General features: G+C 47.0%; 1 protein-coding gene across 1 annotated transcript in view; it reads right to left on the reverse strand.

The window, feature by feature from the left end:
• The window catches only part of ankrd24 (ankyrin repeat domain 24), a 63,241-nt gene extending 58,818 nt beyond the window's left edge, over positions 1-4,423 (reverse strand). Inside the window, exons 1-2 of the mRNA XM_067968271.1 lie at positions 4,361-4,423; positions 3,063-3,133 (exon numbers count right to left, since the gene is read on the reverse strand). Coding sequence (XP_067824372.1) covers positions 3,063-3,133; positions 4,361-4,423 — 134 coding nt within the window. The remainder of the gene's footprint in view (positions 1-3,062; positions 3,134-4,360) is intronic.
• Between the last annotated feature and the right edge of the window lie 11,880 nt (positions 4,424-16,303).

The following is a 16,303-nucleotide window of genomic DNA, read 5'->3' on the forward strand; positions in this document are numbered from 1 at the left end:
CTAGAACGGTACCAGGGATGAGGTATCATTCAGTTACATGTAGAGACTGGAGATGCTGGGATTGTTCTCCTTAGAGCACAGAAGGTCAAGGGGAGATTTAATAGAGGTGTTCAAAACTATGAGGGGTTTTGATAGAGTAAATAGGGAGAAACCATTTCCACTGGTGGGTGGGTCAGTAACCAGAGGACACAGATTGAAAGTAATTGGCAAAACAACCAGAGGGGAGATGAGGAGAATTTTTTTTACTCAGCGAGTTCTGATCTGGAATGCACTGAAAGGGCGGTGGAAGCAGATTCAATAGTAACCTTCAAAAGGGAATTGGATAAATACTTGAAAAGGAAAAATTTGCAGGGCTATGGGGAAAGAGCTGGGAGTGGAACTAATTGGTAGTACTTTCAATGAGCTGACACAGGCATGATGGGCCAAATGGCCTCCTTCTCTGCAGTATGATTCGACGATTCTTTGATTGAAGTTGATGGAAAGAAACACTGGGCAGGGTACAATGGACAGCCGATTCAACATTGCCAGCTTTATGTCCCCGCCAAAGATGGAAGTTCCACCCCAAGTCTTTTCTGAACTGAAAGCTATGGATTAATGTCACCCTGGTTTAACAACTAGCACTGAATCAAGGTAAATCTCTTCCATCATCTCATATGGCAGAAAAATAACACACTGCTACACCACTGTGTACAGGCTAAAACTACATGGTCTGATTTATTTATGGATTAAAGACTACATTGAAGCAAAAAAAAAGATGCAGTAAGATGCCCAAGCTGTTATTCTTCTCTGTGATCTCACCTGAAATTGGGCAGGGCCGCTTGAAAGAATTGGGTAACAACAACAACAACTTGCATTTATGTAGTACCTTTAACGTAGCAAAATATTCCAGGGAACTTTATCAAATAAAATTTGTCACCGAGCCACATAAGGAGATATTAGGACAGGTAGTAGGTTTTAGGGAGCGTCTTAAAGGAGGAGAGAGAAGTAGAGAGGTTTAGGAAGGGAATTCCAGAGTTTAGGGCCTAGGCAGCTAATGCCATGGCCACCAATGGTGGAGCGATTAAAATCGGGAATGTGCAAGATGCCAGAATTGGAGGGGCACAGAGATCTCAAAGGGTTGTGGGGCTGGAGGAGGTTACAGAGATAGGGAGGGGCGAGGCCATGGAAGGATTTAAAAATAAGGATGAGAATTTTTAAATTGAGAGTTGCCAGACTGGGAGCCAATGTAGATCAACAAGCACAGAGTTGATGGGGGAACTGGACTTGGTGCAAGTTAGGACGGGCAGCAGACTTTTAAATGAACTCAATTTTACGAAGGGTGCAAGGTGGGAGGCTGGCCAATAGAGCAGCGAAATAGTCGAGCCTAGAGGTAAGAACGGCATGGATGAGGGTTTCAGCAGCAGATGAGCTGAGGCAGGGGCGGAGACACCAATGTTAAGAGGCATCTCCACACACAGATGGTGCTGAACAGCTGCAGTGTATTGGCAGGAAGGATGGTCGATGCAAGGACACTAGACTCATTTAAGAAAGAGCTGTATAATGCCATGAGAAGGTGGGAGGGGTTTGTATTTGGGGACGATGAGGTCAAGTGGGCTGAAGGGTCCTTCCTCATCCAAACCGATCTTGTGATTTTTCTCTTAAAATTTCTTCAAACCTCTAGACAAAATAATGCTGTAATATTTCGTATATATTACGCACATGGCAGTTGCTTCTCCCTGTTTCTGTAAAGCCCTCTTTTCCGCCGAGGTCCTCCCACTGGGAGGAGATTCCAATTTTGTGGGTTATTTTATGAAGATCGCCGTACATACAGTATTTACACCTTATCCAAATAACGCTCAAGCTTCACATATCACCTCTCCTGCCTGTGGGACTCTCTCCCATATAGAGTTGTCACCCAGATCACTATCCTCGTCACGCAGATATTTAAGCGTAGCATTGTTGACCGGCAGCTGTGCTAATGCATTAGGCCACAGGAATTCTGTTTCTCATTTGTATCTCGGTGCAAATTCCAGCAAACACTAGTCTCCGATTCCCGACCTTTCTGTCTCTGTTACAGTTCTCCCTGGCCGCAGCCTGTTGTTAGGAATGAGATGAGCTTGCCCTCCTGATTTCCCGCCCAGCGAGTGCCCGATCTCAGGCGTGACACCTGCAGGACTCCAGGAGGAGGGAGAAAACCGGCAGAGACAACCTGGCCAGTTTCAGGCACCTGTCGGCCATCCAACAGGCAATGCCAAGTTCAGCCGTGCCATCAGGGGGCGATGGTGAGCAGAGACTGGCAGAGCAATACTCTTCCTGACACTCAGGAGGCCTGAGGATGGCAATTGGCACCATCAGGGTCAGGAGAGGGGCCAGCGAAACAAAAATAGAAATAGCAGCAAATGGCCCTGCATATCGCTTTTAATGGAACGATTGTATTTATTTGTACCTTTGCCCCTGATATCCTCGATATAGGGAGAGCAGTTTACACTAAAATGGGGAAATGACTGCTGGCGATGCTGTCAGACTCAGCACACATAACAAATTCCTCTCTCTGCTATTTTAACCCTCGGAGAGAGGAATCTGATACACGCGGGTTAAACATTTGAATGATAACATCACTTCCGATGACACCTCCTGTTTAACACCATAGGGTGCTGTGAACAAACACTGACCACCCTCTAATTTACGATACACAACGGCAACAATCCAAAGGGATATTCCATAGATAGTTTTCATCAGCGGATAAAGAAAGTACGGCCAACTATTTGTCCCTTAAAGGGGCCAGTCACTTGTACTTTTGGTTTTTTTACACATCTGTAAAACCACAGCACCACAGACCACAAAGGCTGTTATTAACAACAGCTGTAGTTGTTCTGGTCTGAAATACAGATTAAACTCTGGAGATTTCCGCTTTCTTCCCACCAGCTGCTGAATGAACGCAACTTCACCGACAGCAAGTGGGGTTTTAAAGGAGGTGGTTTGGATTAATGCGATGCAGCGTCAGTGCTCTCTATACAACCATGGCTGAATGCAGTAGGGAGAATGCGAGGAGGATGAAAATATAAAAGAGAGAGAAAGAAAACATACTGAGAAAGAGGCAGCACAGAGACAGATACGTTTCATAACAGCTCGCAGTCGTCTGATTGCCATGCAGCTCCAATGGATAATGCCCACCCCCACCTCCCCCAAACAGCCTTCCTCAGATAATCTCCTGCTGCTGCTCTTCCCCAGCCAGGGTCAGTCCTGCTTCATCGCCAAGCCTCTCCTTCACGAACGCCCGTGCCTCCATCTCCCCAGCACGGCAATCACACTGCAGCTAAATGCAGCATCTGGCCTCTGATCTATCCCCTCTCCAAGCTGGGAGATCACAGCCAACTGCCGGATAGCACACACCGCCGCAGGTCCAGATATCCTCCGCCTTGCTTCGAAAGGCAGCATGCAATGCTCAGAGTCATCAATCAACCACTCTGCATTTAAATCCAACGCCAGAAATGTATGCAGAGCTGCAATCAGAAGCAGGCAGCTTCTGTCAGCTTGCGTGCTTGCTCACAGGACGATTGCCAGTGCAGTGCGTCTCTCTGAATTAATACCTCACACACGTTAGCTTTTCCAGATCCATAAATTATGTTTGAACGTGCAGCCTTGTCACAACTTAAGACTTTTGCTTGGAGTTGCACTGAATGCTGCCTCATTAACACTTTGCTCGGATTTTCTTCAGCAGTTAAAATATCTCCGGTGTGTTTTGAAAGCAACTCTTTTGCCACGTGTTTCGTTTTCTCCAGGGAAGGTGAATCAGGTGCTCTTGGTTTGGCTTCTAATGAATTCTGACCTCTGCCCTTCAGCCCTTAAGCCTGCCTTTGTGATTGGTAGGATCCAGGAGCAAAGGGCAAAGGTTAGTAACAAATAAGGCTGCAAACGACCACCTCTGCTGAGAAAAAATACTTGGATCAAGGACAAAGGTGTTGAAACTGGGGGGTACAATGTGAAAGCATAATTCATTGCGATGTAATTCTTTTGTCTGTTAATCCAACAAAGACTTGAGGCTGAATTTTCTCCGTGATCCTGTCTGGAAACAGTGGGAAAACGGGGCAGTGAGGCCTAGTGTCACCTCCCGACCCTGACCTGGATTTCCCTTCCCCTGCCCCCACCAGCACGGCCACTGGGCACCCCCACCCCATTCTTACCCACGACACATGTAAATGCCATTGGGGTGTGTGGGGCCGGGGGGGGAGGAACCGGAGCCCGGGTTTTCATCCCATTTCCCTCCCATCCACCCCAGTTACCGCCGTGCCACAGAACCACCTGGTAGAAGGTGAGGCCTAGGAAAACCACAGCCGAGACTCTTCGTTGGGGCTCTTCTGCCCCTTTAATTGTTGTTGACCTTCTTTGGGTGCTGCAGCACCGCCCGATGTCCCTGGTTGACAGTGGCAGGCTTCCTCTTCATGCCGGGAATCCCATCAGGAGCCCACCTAGGGTTGCCAACCCTCCAGGATTGTCCTGGAGTCCCCAGGGATTAAAGACTAATCTCCAGGACACTACTGCGAGCCACCCAGGAGAAAAACCAAAGGGGCATTAAAAAAATTGTGCTTTTTTCAATTTTCTTGTTCATTAGTTACAAGAATATTGGACATGGAAATAAAGGCTGTTTGACTGACAGTCAAGAATCATCCAATCAAGTAATTAAGAGTCTATTAGCTTTCTAATTGGCTGGGAAGGTGGGGCGACCAATGGCAGGAGTGTGGGGGTGGGGCAGTTGGAGGCAGGAGGTCATGTGATAACACCTCCAGAAATATGCCCATCCAGAGATGGCAACCCTAGGCCCACTATATGTCAATAAGGACATTCCCCCCACCCCCCACAAACCGGGCAAATGGGTCAAGGTTGGAGAGGAGTCCGAGGGGCGATCAGGCGACTTGGCCCTTCTGCTGCTCCACCCCAAAGAGGAGAAAGACGCCCCAGGTTTGTTGAAATAATAGACAGAGGAATGTCATACAAACACCCTGACCTCAGTGACAATAACTTGGTGACAGGTCACACTCGGAGATAAGAAGAATGTAAAGGAAGATCTCATATGGGTGAAGACTCAACCAGGTGCAATCGTCATTGAATCTTACAGCACAGAAGGAGGCCATTTGGCCCATCGTGCGTGTGCCGGCTCTTTGAAAGAACTATCCAATTAGTCCAACTCTCCTGATCTTTCCCCATAACCCTGCAAATTTTTCCTTTTCAAGTATTTATCCAATTTCCCTTTGAAAGTTACTATTGAATCTGCTGCCACCAGTCTTTCAGGCAGTGCGTTCCAGATCATAACAATTCCTTTTCTCTCTTTGCATTAAAACTCTGTGCGGCGCCTTCTGCGCTTGAAACCTGCGTTCTTAATCCATGCTATTCCCCCCTCCGCAACCTTCCTCACTGATGAATTGACCCTCTGTGTCTCACTTCTTACTGTTGTGTCAGTGTCGGTGGAGCACTACCCTTGATTTGTTGGATGGTGAATGAGGTAACTGGTGTGGAGAGCAGAGAGGGAGAGAAGAACCTTGTGCATTTGGCTCAGGGTCATGTCTAACTGACCATTTTCTCTTATGTCCGAGAGAGTGCTTTCGCTGGACCAGATATCTAAATAAATGAGTAGTGTGCCCAGGGGTCAGGCAGAGAACCCCTCTCGCTTTATTTTGACTTACTGGCTTCATCACATGATCTTCCTTGCCTTTGTAAAGCAGCAAGATAACATTACACTAGATCCTGATTTATATTCTAACTGCAAAACAAATTTATGAAACAGTAAAAGAATGAGGAAACTGTAATACAGATACAATGTAAATTGTACAGGAGTTACGAAGCTTAACTATCTCCTTGAGGAAGTAGAAAGGAACAAATAGTCACAACTTCTGCACGAAACTATGACGTATTGTTACATGGCAATTTGTTCTCGCCATCCATGGAAGCTATCTCACTGAACTCACTCTGAAAACGTCACATAGACTCTCCAATTTGGACCAAACAGACTGAGAAATACTTTCAAAAAATGGGCAAGCAAATTTAAATAACTGCCTGTTGAATTAGAAAAAAGGATCTAATCATGCACATATTTGAAGAACTCCCACGGGATGTTTGTATTTGAATTGAGTGGGTTGCACACCTCCCCCTCCCCTGGACACTGGAGACAAAATGACTAAAATCTGAAACATTTGTATTAAAATAAATTAGGGCATGTTTTTTTCTGTGAGTTAAGTTGGTTTTTAACCCACTTGTGAAACACTACAGAATTTTAAAAATCAACATCATGCTGAATTTTGGACAAAAATGCTTCAAATCAGGATTTCTGTCTCTCTCTCTCTCTCTCTCTGGAAAGCCGTTCAAGGAGTGCAGACTGAATTCTGGCAGTTAAACAGTAGCCTTTCTGCCACCAGCAGTCCACCAGTTAGAAATAATAATTATTTTGTAACTGCCTCTTATTGGGGTGGGTTTCTTGACTTTGTTTCCCAGTCAGCCTGTGAGTCAGTGACTGACACAACAGGGTATTGAGCCTGTCGCTGGAGAGGCAGAGAGAGGGGTGATGGGCTGGGGGTTCACCGGGGATGTTTTTTAAGAGCACTCCCTTTCAAAGGGTGGCAGTAAATGACACCCTGTTTTACAATAAAGCGGATATCAAGGCACAGTCATCATCAGAAAAACATGCTGTAACGTCTTGACAAATTCTCAAGCGATGATACAATTCACTCCCGGGGGTGAAATCCCTCTTGAATGGCAGTGCAAAAATGGGCAATAGCAACTTGGCAGCCCATTGACTTCAATGGGCTGCCAATTCGCTATCCTATATATAATTGCTATTCCGCGCTCTCAGCCAAGGCTGATTTCACCCCCATCGTGTCATGCCCCAGCACGTGACATTACAAGGCAGGCTGTTTTGACTCTTCCCTCCTCACCCATGATGACAGCATCTCATTCGCCAACTTCTATCTTTTTAAAGAAAAGGAGGGCGAGAAATGATAGCGAACGAGTGACGGAACACGTCGGCAGCCGTTTCTGAGCAGCTGTCTCCGCATCTCTACCCAGGATCGCAGCCCCCCCACCCCGCCTTTGCCTCATCACTGCAAGATGGAACCCCTCCTCCAGCTCTGCGAGGAATACAATTCTGCTCTAATTTGCTTGACTGCTGGTCCTTCTCTGCCCCTCACGCCGCTCATCGTTTGATTTATTAATTGCGACTCAAAATTTCAGCACGAGTGGAAAAAAATAGCAGTTTCCCCTCCAAGAAAAGACCAACTGCTAATTATACTTACAGTCGCTTCATTTATTGATTAATATTCAGTAAATCTTCCTGCGACATGAGTGAAAACTGAAAGTAAGATGCTGCCTTCTCTTTTTAGTGACCTACCTACCCATTAGCTGACCAATTAACTCTTGCTGTGAGGGGTTTCTCCCCCATTAAAAGCATTCGGCTTCAGTGGAATCGGTTCAGTTCAGTGTCAGAGGGCCCCGCACCGGGAGGTTAAGAGGTCACTCACCATCGTAGTAAGTACATTGTTTCTTTCATACTCAGCATGGGAAACAGAGTCACAGCAGGGAAGTGCACACAGTTCAAAGCGAGAGGTTCCAGAGAGTCTGCCGACATTGTCACACATTTGCTCTTCTGCAAATTTGTCAGATGCTGGTTGGAATGGACTCGGCCCGTTCTATTCTTTTGATTTTGCTTCGTATCTCCAGAAAAAGAAATAGCAGCTTTCTCTGCTCAGCTCGCACGTTTCCACAGGTAGTTGTCTTGAGGCCGATCGTTCAGTGCTATTTAGAGAGGCACTGTCTTCACAGTAAAGTGTTTAATCAAACCTTCCCCTTTTATTTGGAGAGGGAGAACCAGGTGTCACCTGCGTCATGATATCACCTATTTCTAAAAATGAGTTGTTTTTTTTTTCTTTCTGAAGTGTCCCCTCCTCGACTGAAGGCACTGACTCAATGTGGGGTGTCCAAAGATCTCAGGTGACCTCCAACACCTCACCAATGTAGAAGGCAACACAACAATAACAGCTTGCATTTATATAGCGCCTTTAACATAGTAAAACATCCCAAGGTGCTTCACAGGAGCGTAATCAGACATAAATTGACTCCAAGCCCAAGATTAGGACAGGTGGCCCTAATCCGGCTAGGACAGGTGGCCCTAATCCGGCTAGGACAGGTGGCCCTAATCCGGTTAGGACAGGTGGCCCTAATCCGGTTAGGACAGGTGGCCCTAATCCGGCTAGGACAGGTGGCCCTAATCCGGTTAGGACAGGTGGCCCTAATCCGGCTAGGACAGGTGGCCCTAATCCGGTTAGGACAGGTGGCCCTAATCCGGTTAGGACAGGTGGCCCTAATCCGGCTAGGACAGGTGCCCCTAATCCGGCTAGGACAGGTGGCCCTAATCCGGCTAGGACAGGTGCCCCTAATCCGGCTAGGACAGGTGGCCCTAATCCGGTTAGGACAGGTGGCCCTAATCCGGCTAGGACAGGTGGCCCTAATCCGGCTAGGACAGGTGGCCCTAATCCGGTTAGGACAGGTGGCCCTAATCCGGTTAGGACAGGTGGCCCTAATCCGGTTAGGACAGGTGGCCCTAATCCGGTTAGGACAGGTGGCCCTAATCCGGTTAGGACAGGTGGCCCTAATCCGGCTAGGACAGGTGCCCCTAATCCGGCTAGGACAGGTGGCCCTAATCCGGTTAGGACAGGTGGCCCTAATCCGGCTAGGACAGGTGGCCCTAATCCGGCTAGGACAGGTGGCCCTAATCCGGCTAGGACAGGTGGCCCTAATCCGGTTAGGACAGGTGGCCCTAATCCGGCTAGGACAGGTGGCCCTAATCCGGCTAGGACAGGTGGCCCTAATCCGGCTAGGACAGGTGGCCCTAATCCGGCTAGGACAGGTGGCCCTAATCCGGCTAGGACAGGTGGCCCTAATCCGGCTAGGACAGGTGCCCCTAATCCGGCTAGGACAGGTGGCCCTAATCCGGCTAGGACAGGTGGCCCTAATCCGGCTAGGACAGGTGGCCCTAATCCGGCTAGGACAGGTGGCCCTAATCCGGCTAGGACAGGTGGCCCTAATCCGGCTAGGACAGGTGGCCCTAATCCGGCTAGGACAGGTGGCCCTAATCCGGCTAGGACAGGTGCCCCTAATCCGGCTAGGACAGGTGGCCCTAATCCGGCTAGGACAGGTGGCCCTAATCCGGCTAGGACAGGTGGCCCTAATCCGGCTAGGACAGGTGGCCCTAATCCGGCTAGGACAGGTGGCCCTAATCCGGCTAGGACAGGTGGCCCTAATCCGGTTAGGACAGGTGGCCCTAATCCGGCTAGGACAGGTGGCCTAAAGCTTAGTCAAAGCGGTAGGTTTTAAGGAGCATCTTAAAGGAGGAGAGAGAGGCGGAGAGGTTTAAGGAGGGAATTCCAGAGCTTAGGCTCCAGACGACTGAAGGCACCTCCACCAATGGAAGTGTAGGATGCACAAGAGGCCTGAGTTGGAGGAACGCAGAGTTCTTGGAGCTCAGCTTAGCCTCGTCCTCTCCTCAGCCAAAACGCTTTTTGAACAAGGGTCATGGGATGGCTATCAGGAGCAGGAAAGTCTATTGTCGCACCCCTACCATCGCCCTGACTGAGGTCCTTGTGGCCAAGCGGTCGAAACGTGTTTGTAAGGCTTGGTTGTGCACTGCATTTACCAACTGAATCATTGGGGGAGGGGGCCACGGGGCTGCATTTCAAAATGACTTGTGTTGTATCAGGTCTTTATAAATCAACTGAAAAAATTTTGCTCATTTTTTTTTTCCATGATGGTGGCGTCCCCTTTAAAGCTGGAGGAACTCACCAGCTAGCATTTTACAACTCGAAAATCTGGGCCAGGATTGAAGGTGATCAGAAAGGCTTACAGCAACGGAGGGACTGGAAAAGATCAGAGAGGGTCTAAACGGGGAGAAGGGGAGGGGTGAGGATAAATGCCAGGGTCTCAACGAGGGGAGGGTTTGGGAAGGAAGGATTGGGTCATCACAAGGGGGAGGTCAGGTATCCTTGACACCAAGCAGAGGGGACATTACTGACACAGTGGAGCGATGTGGTGTCAGCGAATCAGGGAAACATTTGTCAAGAAAGATTTGTAAAAAAAAATCTCATCAAATAGAGATAGCAGATAGAAATTAGGTCCTGGAACAAGGGGCTGAACATTAGGTCACAGCAGAGCGAACTCAGAAGTCAGGTAAAGGGGGAATTGAGAGTGAAATTGGGGCTTTAGACACAGGATTTACTGCTCTACTGAAAACATTTGAAACTGATGTACCGTGTTTCTTTCCTGAGTGAACCCTCTATTTAAAGAGGCTTACTTGTTAAAAGCTGGATTTGAAATGCATCTTATTTAAAAGATATTGAATTATAAGTTATGGCCTTTATTTCTGTGTTTGGTGTCCCTTTAACCCATGAACCATCAAGAGCCAAGAGAATGAGAAGGAGAGCCTGGTCCCAGGCTCCTGTCGATGAACATAGGAACAGGAGTAGGCCATTCAGCCTCTCAAGCCTGTTCCACCATTCAATTAGATCAGGGCAGATCCGTCTCTTAACTCCATTTAAACACCTTAGCTCCATATCTCTCGATACCCTTACCTAACAAAAATCTATCGACCTCAGTCTTGAAAGCTCCAATTGTCCCAGCATCCACGGCCTTTTGGGGGAGAAAGTTTCAGATTTCCACTACACTTTGTGTGAAAAAGTGATTCCTGATTTCACTCCTGAACGGCCTAATTTTAATATTATGTCCCCTCCTTCTTGATTCCCCCATTGGAGGAAATAGCTTCTCTCTATCTAGCCTAGCGAATCCTTTTAACATTTTAAACGCCTCGATCAGATCACCCCTCAATCTTCTAAACTCAAGGGAATATGAGCCAAGTTTATTCAACCTGACCTCATAATTTAGAGCAGGCCAGTAGGAGACCCCACTCTCGGCCCAGTTCCACTGCTGTGTTCTTATCTCCATGGTTTGACTCTTATTTGAATTATGATCTCCTCTACAAACAAACCAGCACTGAAGTGGGGAAGTGTTGTTTGTGGGGAGGGAGAATTTCCTGGCAATATATCTACAAGGTGTGTGTGCGCGAGCAGCACCGGGAGAGGGGGCAGAGGGGCCAAGTTTAATGAGCCATCCTTTATGATTTCCCTGCAAACATGCAGCACAGTGATGAAAACCACATCGAAACACATCAAATACTTCACCTGTGCACAACTTGATTGTGGAGGAGAATGATCGCTCGAGGTATACCCTCTGCCTCCCCCCAAACCTTTTCCACAAAGACAATGTCCCTTTAAAAAAAGACGTAGCTCCTGAAAGGTGAATTCTTTCCATTGAAGATCTGCATTGTCCCACTTGAGTCTATAAAAAGAAAAGTCAGCCCCAGTGTCCTTGTTGGTTCGGTCTCCACCAGGTTAGCTGACAGCAGATGATGAAGAGCACAATCTGCAGTATCAGAGCCTGCCGGATATGCTGGAAATGGGCCGCCATGCTGCTCTGAACAGAACTATTTCATACACAGCTCAAGAATGTATATATATAGGTGTGTGTGTGTGTTTATTATACATTTTATATATATATATAAAATTAATATATACAAATGCACATAACATATATCATAGAAATATGTATGTATGTATATGTGTGTATATATATATATAATCTATACATGTGCATAATATCATATAATTTCCACAATGACCGTTTTGACTTTGAGAACAGTATCTGAGGGACCAATCCACAAATGACAATCACGGCCACAGGCAATCCAGACAATTCTCTCTCCAGGCTGACCGGCCCGGCCTGTGTTATGTTCTGCTACTTCTCTGGATTTTCTCTCTCTCTGGGTTAACCTGGTTCGTATTGCGTTGAATGTGCAAGCGCCTGGCTGTAATTTGCTGTGCCACTGCTTCCTGTTCTGGGCAGGGCTGAGTGGGACTATCACCCACCTTTCAGCACTCTTTAGGGGTGCAGTGATGTGAGGGGGGGGGACAGTGCAAGAACCCTCCGGGAGGCCATCTCACACCCCTCGGGTAAACCTCAAGTGCGCTGGTTTAAATAGTGCTGCCTTGGATCACCTGGTACCTTCTCAACTTATGAGGTGTATTTTGGAATGAATCCTTAGTTCAAAAGCTCCCTCCGGCCTCAAAAACGTTACGATTTATGTGAAGTCCGCATGTGTGTAGAGTTCTCAGCAGCCCTCAGAGTTCAGTTCACAGCCAGGTGGCATAAGTCAGGTTCTGTGAAGCTGTGAATTGACTCAGTTGTTGCCAGCCTCACGCTGATAGCCACAGTGTAAATGCAGCCTGTCTTTATAGTTCTGTATTGATGCTGCAGGCTCAATAGAAAGAAAGAAAGAACTTGCATTTATATGGTGCCTTTCATGACCTCAGGATGTCTCAAAACACTTTACACCCAATGAAGTACGTTTGACGTGTAGTCACTGTTGTAATGTAGGAAATGCAGCAGCCAATTTGCACACAGCAAGATCCCACAAACAGCAATGAAATAAATGACCAGATAATCTGTTTTAGGTGTTGGTTGAGGGATAAATATTGGCCAGGACACCGGGGAGAACTCCCAGCTCTTCTTTGGATAATGCCACGGGATCTTTCATGTATATCAGATGGGGCCTCAGTTTAATGTCTCATCTGAAAGACGGCACCTCTGACAGCGCAGCACTCCCTCAGTACTGCACTGGAGTGTCAGCTTAGATTTTGTGCTCAAGTCTTTAGAGTGCGACATGAACCCATAACCTTCTGACTCAGAGGCTAGAGTGCTACCACTGAGCCGCGGCTGACACGTATACTAAATAAATAATCCCGACCGCTGGCATCAGCACATCCATCAAATTCACGTTGGGTTTGCTGCCAACTCCCAGCATGCACGCCTCACTCAGCCAGCAGCACTAAGACACCAGCAGAGCAACGTGAGAGCAGCTTTGGGCTGTTTTCGTATCTTTTACATTATTCATCCAGTGCCTTTCTTATATGGGTCAGAAACAATTTCCAGTTGTTGTGCAACTCCAAGCAGATTATACTTTCTACTGTTATGAAGCGAACACAGCTTGCAGTGAAACAGACTGTTCTCCGGGTTTTGCTGCATCGGCAGTGTGGCTTGAATATTCAGAGGCGAGAACGGAGGGGAACGATTTGTTAATTGTGATCATTGAGCCATTCACAAAATGTTTCCATGGTCATCATGGTCCCATTGACATCGAGAAACCAATTACACTACTATCTGTCCCTGGGCCTTGCTGATGAATGATTTGTATTGTGTGTGCTGAGTGGAGTTTAAGTGATGTTACCTGACACGGGGGAAGAAGTAGCAAATTTCCTCACTGTTGGGCTTTCACACTGTACATATGTCAACCAGACTCATTAAATGGAGTCTATACCCATCCATGTCTTGAAACTGAGATCAGTAACAGCAGGGCCATGGTGTCATCTTGAGTGAGAGAGGCTTACTAGAGCAAGAATGATAAAGGAAGCAAGGGGTTAGGATCCCAATCGCCATAGCTTACTGGGCAAAGGCACCCATGGTACAGTACAAGCTATATCCAGGCCACAAGGACCCATATTCAGTTGAGTTAGAAAATGATATTCACCTCAGCCAGGTTGGGCATAGGGCGGCCAGAATTGGCCTCATAATTGCTAGGCCAGAGAAGGTTTCCTGCTCCCCATTGACTCCTGCTGGAAAGTGAATGTACGTGGACTTTGAGGGAGGAGAGGTTTTGACTTGGCTTTGGTGCTCTCCTGTGATCAAAAATAGCTTGTTGGTGCTCACTGTCTTGGCTAATACATGAAGGGCAGCCTTTTGGGTGAAGTACAGGAAGGAACCCAACCATTGTCGAACCTTCCCTAGCATCATACGGGGGAGCAAAGAGGAGGAAAAGATTAGAGGACCTGGTACAAATTGCCCAAAGGAACATGTTTTATTTTTATATTCATTCTCGGGATCTGGGCGTCGCTGGCAAGGCCGGCATTTATTGCCCATCCCTATTTGCCTTTGCGAAGATGGTGGTGGGCCTTCTTCTTGAACCGCTGCAGTCCGTGTGGTGAAGATTCTCCCACAGTGCTGTTAGGTAGGGAGTTCCAGGATTTTGACCCAGCGAAGATGAAGGAACGGAGATATATGTCCAAGTCAGGATGGTGTGTGACTTGACAGGAATTTGGAGATGAAACCACAGGAAAATGATATTGCTTTAGAACTGGCTTGTTGTTGATGACATTGGCACCGTGGGGCAAAGGTCAAAGTCAACCTTTTAAAATTACCCATGTATAAGATGGCCCCCCAAACTTCCACCCAAAATTGGGAAAAAATCCAAGACTTTTGTATGACAACGCTCAACATTGTAAACCTTCCAATGACCAAACTTCTCACTTTCATGCTGGCCTGTGTCCACAAAGACATTTTTACTCCCAGTTCTTTCTCATTTCAACCAGTGCATTCCTACCTAAGATATCAGCTGTGGCTCAGTGGTAGCACTCTCACCTCTGAAATCAGAAGGTTATAGGTTCAAATCCCACTTGAGAAACTTAAACACATAATCTAGACTGAAACTCTAGTGCAGTACTGAGGGAGTATTTTACTCTCAGAGGTGTTGTCTTTTGGATGAGACGTTAAAGTGAGTCCCCGTCTGCCCTCTCAGGTGGATGTAAAAGATCCCACGGCACTATTTGAAGAACAGCAGGAAAGTTCTCCCTGGTGTCTTGGTCAATATTTATCCCTCAACCAATATCATTAAAACAGATTATCTGGTCATTATCACATTGCTGTTTGTGGGACCTTGCAGTGCACAAATTTGCTGCCATGTTAACTACATTACAACAGTCACTGCACTTCAGAAAGCACTTCATTGGCTGTAAAGCACTTTGGGATGTCCTGAGGTCGTGAAAGGTGCCAAGTGAATGCAAGTTCTTTCTTTACCCACTTCTCCTGTGCAGCACGGGTTCAATAACCACTCGACCTCCCGCCTTCAGTCCTGGCTCCTGCTACTAGTATGAAATGTCCCTCTCCCACTGTCTGTCGTGCTGGGCTGTCTCCGCTTACGAAACCAGCAACGGGAGCCTGGACTGAAGCTGGAGCGGAAGTCGCTGTGTAAATGTTGCAGAGTTGGAGGAGAGGAGCAGAGCAACAGCTCATGGGATTTCTCACTGCTGCGGTGCTGCTACTGGATCCTGCAACGTTCAGGGAAACCAGCCAGGTGGAGAGCCTGAGGGAACATTCAACCGCTGTAGAAGTCGGGATGCCAACCCTGATTGGACATATTCCTAAAGGTGTCATCACATGACCTCCTGCCTCTAACCGCCCCGCCCCCGCACTCCTGCCATTGGTTGCCCAACACGTCCGTATTTGAGGCAGCCCACCTTCCCAGCCAATCGAAAAATGAATAAACTCTTGATTAGCCAATTGGATGACTCTTGACTGTCAGTCAAACAGCCTTTTTTCCCGTCTCAGATATTTTTATAACCAATACCCAAAGTGTTCAAATAATTTTTTGTTTAAAAACACAATTTTTTAATGCCCCTATGATTTTTCTGCTGGGTTGCTTGCAGCAGTGTCCTGGAGATTAGTCTTTAATTCCTGCAGGGTGGCAGCTCTATGTAGAAGACAACCCTCTGCTTTAGCTTTAAACAGAGATAAATTTCCAGTCTTACACATGAGTACATGCAGTAGTAAAATTACCTTGGCAACATACAGGCTTGCTTGACTATCCTGTGGGGATCCGGGAACATTGTCTCAGAAACCTCCTTCTGGAGTTTACCCTCTGTGTAGAGTCCGTGAATGAGTGGATTGTAGATGGTAGGGGAGATTTACTTGGGTTTGTGCCCAGGCCCCCTGGATGGTCTGAGTGTAGCAAGAATCAGGCGGGTAAAGGAACCTGCTGGATTTTACTTCCACTTAAATTAGTGAGGTAAAGCCAAGCGTGTTCCTTTATAGGTGTATCTTCCCAAATTTGCTTCATTCAGGTGATCCGGGTACAGACTCAAGTAAATCTGCCCCGGGCTTTAAAGGGTGAATGGCCTTTTCTAATTCCACACTTTCTTTTACTCTTAACTTACTCATATAGTCGGGTAACTCCTTCATGGAGACGCACTGCAAATCTTCCACAATGTTGTTAATAGAGGGGAATACTACTGGTCAGGTTGCTTGCTATTAACAGCATGATCGACTCACATGCCACACTATTTAGTGGTGCTGCTGCTATAAAATCTTAATGTGACTTCCTGGCCAGTGTTGTGAGTTTGTGCCAGTGTCTGGTAAACTCTTCAGTGAGTTACATGTCCTATCTGCAGACGAGTACTTTTAT

Source organism: Heptranchias perlo, chromosome 29 (assembly GCF_035084215.1).
Source record: "Heptranchias perlo isolate sHepPer1 chromosome 29, sHepPer1.hap1, whole genome shotgun sequence".
NCBI classification, from domain to species: domain Eukaryota; kingdom Metazoa; phylum Chordata; class Chondrichthyes; order Hexanchiformes; family Hexanchidae; genus Heptranchias; species Heptranchias perlo.